Below are 13113 nucleotides of genomic sequence, written 5' to 3' on the forward strand. Positions count from 1 at the left end.
CTCAGCAAGTTTATGCTCACACGCACGATTATTGATGGAGACGTTTTCCTTTGATACTTCTCTGTTAGTGTGCCAGTGTTGTGAAGCAATTCTCTGCCAGGACAGCAGAGGGCGTCTCACTTTTCTGTTGCATCTTGCTATCAATCACATCTCTTGTGTGTTTCTTGTGTTTATGTCTTTTAGAGACTTTTAAACATGGACAATTTTGTCCTTCACCTCTTCGTCCAGTCACCACCTCTAAACTCATGTTTCTCGTAATTTCCTGGCACGAATGAAAAGTATTGCCACGTATCTACACGTATCTTTGTACTCCTTCAATTACAAGTGTATAAATGTTCATATCGTTGGACTTTTTTCCACGAGATGTTCCCCAGTCTGTTCCTCTTCTGCCGATAGATATGTTCAGCTCTCCTTTTATTTTTTGAGGGGGTTGGCAGTGCTGTTGTTGAAGCAAGTAATCAGCATCCTGACCGGCTTGCGATTTCTGTCCCTTTTGACGGATAGTTGGAAAATGTGGCCTCTACTCCGTTCGTCTTTGCAAGCCTGTTGGGAGAGTCCTTGCGATGATGCGTAATGGTGTTGCGTGTCTCCATATTGATGCAGAAGTACTGTGTCTTCTGGAACTAAATTCGACCATAGGGTGTTATTCTTACTTCATTCTTACATATTGCTAGCCTGGCAAGCCAGACTAAATAAATGTATTATTTAGTCTGGCCATGCTCCATTGACGGCTCTCGGTTGTGGGGCGGGTTCTACCGTTGTCTTTCAAATGATCTCCGCATTCCACTGGACAATGAATGTGACATACTCTTGTTTCACTCTGTTGCATCATCCCACCCACCAGGCATATAGAGTGCCCTGATTGGCCCACAAAGCGGATAAAGCTCTGTGATTTGTTCACTAAGCAGATAGAGCACTATGATTGGCCCACCATTATGGACCAATCACAGCTCTTTATGTGTTTGAAACCCCCTCTAGAGAGCTGTGATTGGCTAGCCAGAGTCCTGGTAGGAGCTGTTGAGGTTCCAATGGAGCGTGCCTAGACCATTCTTTGCAAAGCAAGAATTTGGTCTAGTTCACTAGGCTAACATATTGCACCTTTCAATAAAAATAATTCAGACGTTGAATAAAACATTGGTAATTCTTAGATTTTTTAAATTTTTGCCCCATTTTAGCAAACTTTTCTTAGTTTATCAAAAACATCAACAAGTTCAATGCAAGCACAAAAAATTCATGATGATTTTTTCTGTGAAATACTGTTCACATAAAAGTGCAATAGAAATGTAAACAAATCAATGTACACAGAGTACTTAATGCTTAATTTAATCATTTGTATGTTATTTTTTATGCTGAGCTGCTCATGTCTCTTACTGTGCCTCCATTGTCCTGGTGTTCTTTTCACTGAGCTGAAACAAGTTTTTATTTCCACCTTCTGCAGTGTTAGCACATTTTATGAAACGTTGTACTTTGTTGGCCAGCTGTCCTCTCAGCCAAACCACTTTCATGTTATTAAATTAGCTTCTGGATGCTAACACGCTGCTTCAATCCTCACTGGGTCCACTCCCTATTGGTCTGCTGTTGTGTGATGCAGACATGAAATCTATTCTATTACTTTTCAGTTTTTATTTTTCAAAACAGACTTTTGCTTTGGGTGCTCAACCTAACTTTTGTTTGTATCAACTAGGGATGTGTATTGGTGAAATTATTGCGATACGATACATATCACGATACAGGGGAGATGATACAATATTCCACGATATATTGCGATACATTCAGGCAGATGATATTAGCGATTATTTTAGACTGAATTTATTATAGGAGAACTCAGTAAACAGTCTAAACTGATACTTAATATGCTTAACATGAGATATCTGAACCATAACAGAGGGATTTACACTGATTGCACACTGCTGCCAACTAGCGGTCGGCGTTTGAATTGCACTAAAAGAAAAGAAAATACACAAATGTTTGCATGTAAATTCTTCCAATGATTTGATACACAGCTTTTAAATATCGATATATTATTGCAGGATAAAATATTGCGATATATAGCGATATTGATATTTTTGATACATGTCTTAAATATCGATATAATATCGCTGAAAAAAATTCACGATATATCGCCATATCGATATTTTCTTACGTCTCTAGTATCAACCATGTGAGCAAGGACCTAAAACAGAATGCAGCATCGCCGACTATGAAGTTGTGTTAGATGGTGAAGTCCTTATATTCTGAGTATTTGTATTGAAATAAAAAGATTTGTATACCGCTGTCATGAATTATGTAATTAATTAGGTTTAATTCTTCCATTGGGCTCATTATAGTGGGATGCAAAAGTCTGGGCAACCTTGTTAATCTTCATGGTTTTCTTTTAGAAATCGAGAGTTGTTTTGAGACCCTCTTGTTGCTACTCTTCAGAGAATATTCAAAGAGAAAGGAAACCTACAATTCCCCCTTAAATGCACTTTCCCACATTTAGATTCACCTGTGTATGGAGGTCAAGGGTCACTGAGCTTACCAAACCAATTTTGAGTTACAAAAATTAGTTCTAAAGGTTTCGGAATCAATAAAATGCACCAGCCGAATTTTGTTTAAACAGTTATTACACACTTTCTGTAAATCCTATGAACTTCGTTTTACTTCACAAATATCACTGTGTGTCTCCTGTATGATATTTTGAACAGAATTTTTTTAAATCATAATAACCAACAATTTAAACAGGAAAACCATGAAGATTAACAAGGCTGCCCAAACGTTCACATCCCACCATATATTGGCTTCAGTCAAAGAAAACCGGCCTCGCTGCAGTAAGCAACACGTTGCAGGACCCTAACTGAACTAAAGTGCCCAAAATAGTTTGGGGCACCATTTGTTAAAACACCATCTATCGCCTGCTGCCTTCTCTAGTTTCATAAATTAGTTTAAACTTCACCAAATGGGACGCAGATCCTAAGCAACTATTTCTGCTGACTTTTCTATTTGTAAGAAGTTTAAATAAAAACACTTTCTGCTTGACTTTAAGCCACGTCTTGGCTAGACAGCTAAGAAAATACAATCTTTTAGGAACTTAAGTTATTAGAAATTGTTTTTATCTTCCAGTTGGTTTCATCATATATATTTATCCTTTTTGTTGTTATTATTTAGATTTCAGAGATTGATTCATAATTTCTCACCCCTTCCCTCTCTTTCATCCTAACCATTCCCACTCTCCTTCGTCTTGCTCCTCTCTTTTTCCTGGCAGAGCTGACCGTGGTGTTACCAACTGTCTGTGAAGTGTCCTGGATGTGTGTGTGTGCGTGTGTGTGTGTGTGTGTGTGTGCGCGCGCGCGCGAGAGAGAGAGTGTTTAAGGCAGGCTGTCTAGGCTGAACTGGGAATGGGGCTCAGATGGAGGAAGACGGTGAAACAAAGACGGCTGAGAACAAAGCTGAGAATTACAAGAAGAGAAGGTTGATTGAAAAATGCTGAATGATACTGGAGGGGTGGTGTGAGCGTGTGTTTATACAGCAACAGTACAAACGCCAGCTGTAGGAGTCCCTGTCAGCGTTAGAGGAGGACCAGCTGAAAGAGAATACACAATAGCACACAGCTGTATTTGGAGGATGTGCTCATAGTGGTTTTGTTCTTTCTGTGTGGAGTGGTTTTCTTCTATAGATGAATTGAAATCCCTTAAACATACACACGATATACTGTATTTGTCCTCTTGTGGGTTTAATCAAATCAAATCAAATCAAGGATACTTTATTAATCCCAGAGGGAAATTAGAGTTTCAGTACACACAATTCAGAGATCAGACATACATACATATATTCACTTGTAAGTCGCTTTGGACAAAAGCCTCTGCTAAATGCATAAACATAAACATAAACATACATATGGAGATACATATTTACCCATATATAGACATACTAATCAGTCCTTAGTCAGCAGCTCCTGAGCAGCAACATCAAACCCCCCATCCCTACATGATTATGTTATCTACCTCTAGCTATAAATCCTTGTATTTGTGTATATATTTGTGTGAGAGCCTCAAATGCTCTTCCAGAACATTTTTGGCAGAACATTCTCAGCTTGCATACATTTCCCTGGAGGAGATGGGATCTTTAGTGACTTGGTTGTATGTTTATCTATGTGGTTTTCTCTGTGTGTACGTGGAAGCACATACAGTTTAGGATTTGGGTTCACGTCCTGATTACGACCATGTGCAAAGCTGACACACGCCACGTGACGCTGCCCTATACCCTGTTAGGTGATGCCCTGTTATTTTCCACTTACGATAGTTGCTTTTTTTGTGTAGTTTTCTTTAGAGTTTACTCCTATTATGTACACAGAGGAAAACATCTCCAGATTTAGCTTCCACCTAGTTCCATGGAGCCGACTGACCCTAGAGGACCTTTGTGTTTGAGACCTTAAGTACAATACTCGCGGTCTGTGTTATATTAAACTGCGGTTGGTTCATTTACTCCTGTTGACCTACAAAATGGAGATTCTTTTCATCTAATGTTTCTATTATTTCTCAGTTTTCCAAACAGGATATTCTCTTAATCCTTAAAACTATTGTTGATCATGCAACACTTTGAATTGGCCTGACTCTCATCTTTTATCCCTTTAATCTTTTATTTTCTTTGATATCAACATGATATGACTTGCGGTATTTTCACTAAAGTGCATATTGTACAAAGTAGGTGCTGGAGGGTAAACGGCATCTCAGGGAATGCTGGAATGATTAGGTTTTGTTTCCTTTTCTGCAATAACTGACCTTTTTTCAATTGAATTCAATTGAGTATACTTATGTAGCCCCAAGGTTACAACAAGTTACCTCAAAGCGCTGTACACAAAGCTACTAGTTCAATTGACTTTTTTTTTCATCCCATTGTCTGGATCTTTGACCAGTGTTGATCTGTGCAGCCTGTTGTATGTTTATGTGTTTATGTTATCTATCTATCTATCTATCTATCTATCTATCTATCTATCTATCTATCTATCATCTATCATCTATCTATCTATCTATCTATCTATCTATCTATCTATCTATCTATCTATCTATCTATCTATCTATCATCTATCTATCTATCTATCTATCTATCTATCTATCTATCTATCTATCTATCTATCTATCTATCTATCTATCTATCTATCTATCTATCTATCTATCTATCTATCTATCTATCTATCTATCTGAGAGAGAGAGTTACTCAAATATAGATATAGAGAAACATATTTACCCATATATAGACGTTTTAGCATAACATTGATTGTGAAAGACAACTGAAAACTCACTGTGTGCAATATAAATTAAAGCTGCTTTCCAGAGTTTTGTTTTATGAAACCACAACATGACATGAGAACAATACTCGTAAAACAACATGTTTTAGCTCCGTTATTCGGCTAAGAAGCACATTTATAAACAGAAACGTGAAGTTGAGATCTTAAACAGAGGAATAGACTTTTTGTGTGATATGCTTGTCAGCCACTAGATGGTGCCATCAGATAAGAGAAATACTCCGTAAAGAAGCTTTAAATAAGTCAATAAATCTCTTAATATTTATTGAACTTCAAATATAAAACAAAGTGAAAAGAAAAAAAAACTGTGTGTTTGGGTCCTTTGAGCTTTCTTCTGCGGCGGCAGTCGGCCACACAGGTGCCTGATTTTTGTTTTAATGAGCTTTTGAAAATAATTTTGACGGATGGCCGATATTGACAAAGTTGAACATATCGGTCGGCCTTCACTCATAGATGCTTCAATGCATTTGTATGTGTAAATCATCAAGGTGCAGGAAAAGCATGCAAACTTGTGCAGAAAGTGCTTGAATTTAATGTTTGATGTCACACGGGCTGATGGTAGTAAGTCCACTTTACTGTGTTGTACTCAGAAAAGGTGTCAAACTCTATTTCTACAAACTGGGACCTTTCAGGGCCCTATTTATGGATAAAATAGTAATTTTTTGTTCTGCACGGAAACACACATCATAATGAACCTTTAAGGTTTATTGAGGTTTAGTGACCTGCATCCATTAGTCATGTTACGTTTACTGGATTTTTTTCTTTTATCTAATGCTATAGTTTGATAAAAACTTTCTTAAATTTAGCCTTTAAAGTAAAGTTTTCACTCAAAAATGACTTCTAATATCAACCAGGGTGCGTTAAACCCACGGATAAAAGTTTTAAGAATGACTAACACTTGTGAGTTTGTCTTAATTTAGCTTTTCTTAAAAACTGCACTGAAATAGTTTGAATGTCATAAAAAGTAATTCTATCATCTTCGTAAACCTTAATAAACAGTAATGATTTTTTATTTCTGTCTGTGTTTTCCTAGATAGGGAAGTTCAGTCAAGTTCTCCATGAATGTACGTCACAATGATGATGACAGACCAGATTCCACTGGACTTGGCTCCGCCCCCCATCCTGAACGGGGAGGTCCCTCTCATGCCTCACATGGTTAATGGTGATGCAGCACAACAGGTATGGCATTTCACATGCACCAGCACACAAACTTATGTTGGGATTACTACGGCTCTTTTCGTTGTTGCTGTTTCATCACGAGTCTCATGGGTTGTTGCTGCTGGTTATCAAACAACTGTTAAAGAGCAAGTCACCCCCAAATCAACTATTTTTTCTGATAAACTATATAAATGCGTGTCTAATCGTGCTGCAGACACGTGTAGTCAATAGTTTTGCACTTTAGTGCATTTTAGTTTAAATTTTAATTTTCTGCCTAAAACTGTCGGCCTTGTGCCGTTGTCAGATAAAAACTCTGCACTGCATTTGAATTTAAATCTGCCATTGCTATTGGCTAAGAGGTACCCTAGAACGTTAGCTGGTACCATATGATGTCACAATGTCGTTGTGAGCCTGTGTGTGTGTGTTAGCGGCTCCGCCCTCTCGGTCTGCTAGGCAAATGCATTTGTTGCATTTTTCAAACAGGAAGTGGGAGTGGAGTAATACTCTGGTAGGGTGTGACTTGCTCTTTAAGTTCTCAAGAAATGAAATGTGAGACCAAGAATAAGCATCCAGAGGGATAAAAGCATGTTGAATATTCCCACATGACCACCGGAGGTCTAACCTTCAGTCTGAGATCTGCGCAGGAAGGAATCATGTTAATTAAAACCACAGAATTTAATTCAGTTAAACTGAATTATTTTCTAAATTTTGTTACTTTTGTTGTTGAGAAATGAGTGTTTATGTGTCATTCTTGTTCCGTTCCCTCACAGCCCAGAGGAAGTGTGTTGGGAGTGTTTTGGCTGCAACACCTTAGAGTTATAGGGGTTTGGCTCGAGTACACAGCAGTTAGGGAGCTCTTTTTTATTGTAACACCCGGCAGTTTAAACTTGGTTCCCAATGTGGAATCACAAAACTAGACGGATGATTATACACATTTGACTCAGCGTATTTGGGTTCAAATTGTGTGTGTGTGTGTGTCCTGCCCTCTTAGCGTCTGTGTGGGCACACTGGTGTCGGTGTTGAGTCTAGTGTTTGTCTGCTTGCTTGTCCATCAGCTGTCCTCTTGATCCGTGTGTTCCTGCCTACATCTTTCTAACTCCCGCTGAAGGAGGGAAAAAGATTCTAGCGGCGCACGGTTCTATAACAACCGCTGAATATATGAAATGCACTCTCACAGAGAGCCAAAACGGCCAGCCCTTTGTGGTGCAACAATGTGAAAATAAAGATTGAGCTATTTTTGCCCTCTTTTACTCAATTCACTATGAGTTAGGATGCACTCTGATCATTGAGTAAAATAAATGAGTGGAGGGTCACAGTAAAAGGGAAAGCTGTCTTAGCTTTCCTTGGTTCTGGAGTAATCGCCCTGTTTGTTTCAGTTGTAGAAATGTTGCACAACCCCACAGATTTCAAATGTTAGTTCACACCTCTGTGATTTTAATTGTTTTTTAATTAGAAAAAAGAATCAGGTGAGCATTTTTAACGAACATTTTTAAAGTGCTAATGTTAATTTAAACTCCAATAAAACCAAAAATTGTGTTAAAAAATGAGAGTAATACGTTTATATTGGAGCTGAAACTCTTGGATGTGTATAAAGTCGTTACTCGTGACTCATTTTTGACAGATGAAAACCACAGTTTCAATATCATCTAGCCTCCCCACGATGAACCTCCATCTAAATAAGTATTGTACTTCCTGCTCAATAATCAGCAGCTGCATGATCAGATTCATCGAGTAGCTCTAAAGAAGATGGCACAGATAAAACGATCAATGTTGTCTGTAATTTGTGTTTCTTTAAATACCGGCTTTCACGTTGTTTCTGTTTAATCTCCTGAGACCTGAGCCTGTATTTGATGTGATTTTAAAGAAAAAATAATAGTTTACTCTCATTAACAGAAACAAAATTACAAACATTAAAATAAAATGAAAATTAAATTTAATTAAAAAATTGTCAAATTTCCTATGAAAATGAAAAAATTTTAAAGTCAATATCATGCGTCTATAAATAATAACAAAAAGGTCTAAGGTGAAGACGATACAATTTTAAAAGTGCAAGGAGCCAATGCACATATGTGGACACAGGGCCTTAGGAGGCTAAAAGTAGATAGGATCAAAATCAGAACATTACAAACGTCGACCTGTTGGGACGGGTCACAAAGTGAATGTTAAATTAATTTTGGGGCATTTTGATGTAGAGATTGACCGATATGGTTTGTCTATTGCAGACACTGATGCTGATATGTAGCGGTCATGGCCAGCCGATGGCCAATACGTGCTGCTGATTTTTATGGGCCAATTTCCGTGGCTGATATCTAGATGTTTTCCACCTTATCTACAGGGTAAAATGGCACTAATATCAACAGTGTAAACACAACATTTCCGAATTTAACCAACTAAATCTTAATTCTGTGAACTGAATTAAAATCAATAAACTGACCAAATAATAGTAAATGTCAGTTAACAAAAATGTTTTAGAGCATTCACTCATTCACTGCCAGCGTTTTTCAGCGTTTTTACAGTTTTTTTAAGAGTCACAGAACGTTGTGCGCTATGATGATGTCAACGCCAAAACTACCAAAACAAAGAGTAGACTCACCTCTTACATCAGAAAGAATCTGCGTGTTTCGATTGTTATCCGTTCTTTCATAATCCGTTGTCGAATTATGATCGGCAGAAGCTTTACCGGTTCGCACCTCACTTTTTTTACAGCAGCGACCAAAACAATCTCCTACCACATGGATTTTCTGCTTCCTGATCATGTGACGTGTGACGTATGCGGATGAAGATCGGCTTTAGAGCTGGGGTTTTGCTCTCACGGTGCGGGGGCTCGTTCCGACGCCCACACAGTAAAAACATGCAAATGACGACTTCAGTCATCAATGGCAGTGAATGAGTTAATTAAGCAGGTGATTTTCATGAAGGTAAATATACATTTACAGCACCAGGCTGTCCGCAGATGTACCCGACTTTAAATCACCTCTACTAAAAAGGTATATCAGCTGATTCTCACATATAGAGAAAATGGTAAATATCAGCCCAATATATCTGCGCAATATATCTGGTGTATCCCTATTTTGAAGTCTGTTTCTGTGTAAAAGTTAGAAATAACAACAATCTTAAAGGGACTTTATGGAGTTTTGAATTTTTATGCTCGCGATTGCCCCCTCAGGCCAAAAGCGTAACAGCAGCTTCAGTAGTAGGCTCGTGCACGAGGCGCGCATGCTGTACGTGCACACTCCTTAACGAAAATAACAGCTGAGACAGTCCCGTGTGTGTGTGTGTGGGGCCCGGAGGACAGAGGACAGGAGAACGTGCAGCTAATTAATTAAATAATTTGGTTCCATACCTTTCTCTTCAGCACACAAATGTTTATGATGGGTCAGTCCTCCTGCATGCTCAGATCATGCCCTTCGCTTGCTTGAAAAATTGTTCCAAAATGAAGTTGAACCCACATCTTTTTTATCTGTGAATTCAATGCCGTTCGGCGAGTCTCAAATAAAAATTTGGGCATCTTGCTGTAAAAAAATATACCATTAATGTAAAAAATAAACTCTAAATTAACTATGTTCCCATCCAGAATCGAACCCGGGTCTCCCACATGGGAGTCCGCCATCTTATAGACCCTTTTACTGTTTGTAAACAATATGACGTCAGCGAGAATGCGCACGCAGCTTGGCAACAGAGAATGGCGTTGTTTCAGGCTTTATCAAGCTACGCTGTGGGGTTATCACTGGCAAATCTTGAATGTTATATTATTAAACTCACTTTAACGAATGGCAACAGACTCCCGGATCCCTGTGGCATTACGGAATGGGTGGAAGATGTAGGTGCGTGGCCAGATATCCAGTGGCCCGATATATATATGTTTTTAGTGGAGAGGCCCAGTAAGTACACACGTGAGAAGCTACGGGCATACAAATCGTTAGATGCATACAACTATGTTGTCTGTGGCCACGTACAGAAATTAAAACATCACGACATAGACTCTGAGTTTTGCTTCTTGAAGGCAGAAGTTCTTCCTAGCCAAAGACAAGGACACAAGACTGCTATGTACGAGGCTTGGGTCATAGTAAACAAACCAGAGAACTACGTCTTCACAGCCAACTTTACCTGCATGGCAGGGTCAGTATAGCATAGGTTTCTTTTTTTAGCGTGCTCAGAGTACAATCGTGTTAATTTTAGAGAAATACAGTTTATACTAATATGCAGTGGGAAAATACAAATGAATTAGAATGAAATGTTAATTTGAAGCATGAAATAAAGCGTATAAATTTATATGTAACCTTAGTACATAATTACCTTACCTAATATAAAATGGGCGCTACAACTCGAGCATTTCGGATCGTGTTTTCCGTCCAGTTTTCATCAACCCTTTTGATGGCCTGCAGCCACAGACGCCTCCGATTTTGTTGAAATGGATGTGCTCCCTTCGGAATTCTGTAAAGTTTCAGTCCACTGCTTGAAGAGAAGCGATTCTGGCATCCATACACGCAACAACCCGACATTTTTATGTGCTCAGAACTTCAAAACAAAGGGTTTAAAACGCTGTTTTAGTATTAAGTGTGAATGAGGAAGCCTTCACTCTCGTTGCCAGGCTGAGCGCGCAACTTTTGATGATGTAGGTAGTAATAGGGTCTATTGAGTGAGCTATAGGACAAGTGATGTCATTTTGTATCTGTAACTTTTATATCCTTGATGACAGCTGAAACAACGATCAAAGAATGGTTCAGAGCGAAAATGGCTATTTTGTTGCTAATTTGCAGGAATTATCTAGAAGAAAGTAGCTAAGGGTCCTCAGAAATGTAGCTAGGTTCATCACTAGGCGTTAGGAACAGCGACAAAGTCGCTGAGTTGGCACTACCTCACTCTCTGCTGCTAAAGCTACTGATAGCAAATGCTACGGGCGACGCCTGAGCGTGAACACGCATGATGCAGCCTGCTCGACCCGAGCCGCTCTCTTTTTCTGTGATTTTACAGAAAAACAGGCAATCACAGTAAAAATGCCAGGGCTCATTCTACAGGACCAGGGCATTGCAGGAGAATGTATGAAGAAGACATTTATTATTTCTATACATGTTTTGGCTGTCAAACTTCCATAATGCCCCTTTAAAAATCTGCTCAATTACCGAAACAAATCACATTTCAGTTCATTTTAGTCAATATTGAAATTGAGGTATTTTTAATTGATTTCTCATTTAGTTTTCACCTAAATGTATTTTTATGTTGGATTAATTACATTTCAACAAAGAAAAGTCGTGAATATTGACACAAATACAGTAAATCCTTAATTAGGAAGGGCGTTTCAGACAGGTGAACAGTTATTTCCCCAGGCTCTAGATGTTCAGGATGCTGCAGTATCACCTCTCCTTCAGTGCACCAGCAGTCACAGGTGAAAAGGTTTATAGAATAATGTTTCTAAAGAGTGATGTACTGCCTGTTTTCTGGCTAGCTGTTAGCTTATCAGTCCTGTTTTTTTTTCACCTAACGGGCTTTCTATAAAGGATTAGAGTAACTTCTTCACAGAAACACACCTAAAATGTCTTAAACCTCTTTAGAATGAGCTCTGTGATTAGCCAAATTGTGTGTTACCCATCAGTTCAGATTAAAACACAATCCTGTATTCTTCCTAACTCAATCAGTTTAATCAGGGCTTCAGGAAGGCACAATCCCAGCGGTTTTAACTTGTCAGGGTAGCGAGAGCAGTTGTTTTAAATGTAGCAAAAGTTGTGTGTAATACACCAAAACATGCTCTAGTTTTTACAGAGGTGTGATACATTTATGCTGATTTAAGGAGGCGCTCCTCTACTGTCATCAACATGGGCTCATGTAGGGGTTTTCTCAGCCCTTGGGTCGCCCTGTACTATGCTGTGGTTCCCATAGCAACAGCAGCCGCTGCAGCAGACAGAGCAGGAAATGTGTGTATGTGTGCGCGCGCGTGTGTTTGTGTGTAAGGGAGAGGAGCATGTTAGTGCTGAGATGGATGAAGATGCAGAGACTACATGAGGAACTGGAGATATGAGGCTCTTGGAACAGCTCACCTGTGGAGTATAGACAGTGGTGCTTGTGTGTGCATGCATGTCCTTGTGTACGGCTGTGCGTGCGTGTGTGTGTGCAATGGAGGGTCATCTGTTTCAGGTCTACAGCCACGTGTACACTCTCAACAATTTGTTCACGGAGAATATGACGGTAAGGTGCATGTCCTCTCTTCAGGCGTAGTCAGGAGAAAAGGTGCAAGAAATGCAAAAGAGTCATGGATTTTGTTTTCATTGGTGTGTGTGTGTGTGTGTGTGTGTGTGTGTGTGTGTGTATTCTACAATCTGACAGTCACCATTTCATTTCTCCTCAATAGTTTCTAATCAGAAAATGTAACCTTTTGAATATTTTGTGACATATTCTCATTTAACAGGATTTGTTCTTGATAACTGTGTTATTTTTGTGTTTTCGTGTGTGTTTGCACAGGTGATTCTTGTGCAAGTGAACCCAGGGGAGACGTTTACCATCCGGGCAGAGGACGGCTCACTGCAATGCATCCAGGGTCAGTTCTCTCTCACGTGATCATAATAACATTGTAGTAGGGGGTGGGGTTGGACACTACCCACATGTGGCACGGAACATTTGTTGTAATTTTATTTTGGTGCAGGCCACTCATGCACATTCAGGAGATTAATAGAAAT

The 13113-nt window shown here is 39.1% G+C and overlaps 1 protein-coding gene across 3 annotated transcripts in view; it reads left to right on the plus strand.

Annotated features, from left to right (window-relative positions):
* Nucleotides 1-13113, plus strand: part of fndc3ba (fibronectin type III domain containing 3Ba) — a 131134-nt gene that overhangs the window by 31963 nt on the left and 86058 nt on the right. For 2 of the 3 annotated variants that reach the window (XM_015969634.3, XM_015969635.3), the window contains exons 2-3: nt 6318-6463; nt 12899-12974. In XM_015969634.3, coding sequence (XP_015825120.3) covers nt 6347-6463; nt 12899-12974 — 193 coding nt within the window. In that variant the 5' untranslated portion in view covers nt 6318-6346. Of the gene's footprint in view, nt 1-6317; nt 6464-12394; nt 12626-12898; nt 12975-13113 lie in introns of those variants that run through there. The other variant, XM_015969636.3, reaches the window with a different exon arrangement.

Source organism: Nothobranchius furzeri, chromosome 18 (assembly GCF_043380555.1).
Source record: "Nothobranchius furzeri strain GRZ-AD chromosome 18, NfurGRZ-RIMD1, whole genome shotgun sequence".
Taxonomy (NCBI): domain Eukaryota; kingdom Metazoa; phylum Chordata; class Actinopteri; order Cyprinodontiformes; family Nothobranchiidae; genus Nothobranchius; species Nothobranchius furzeri.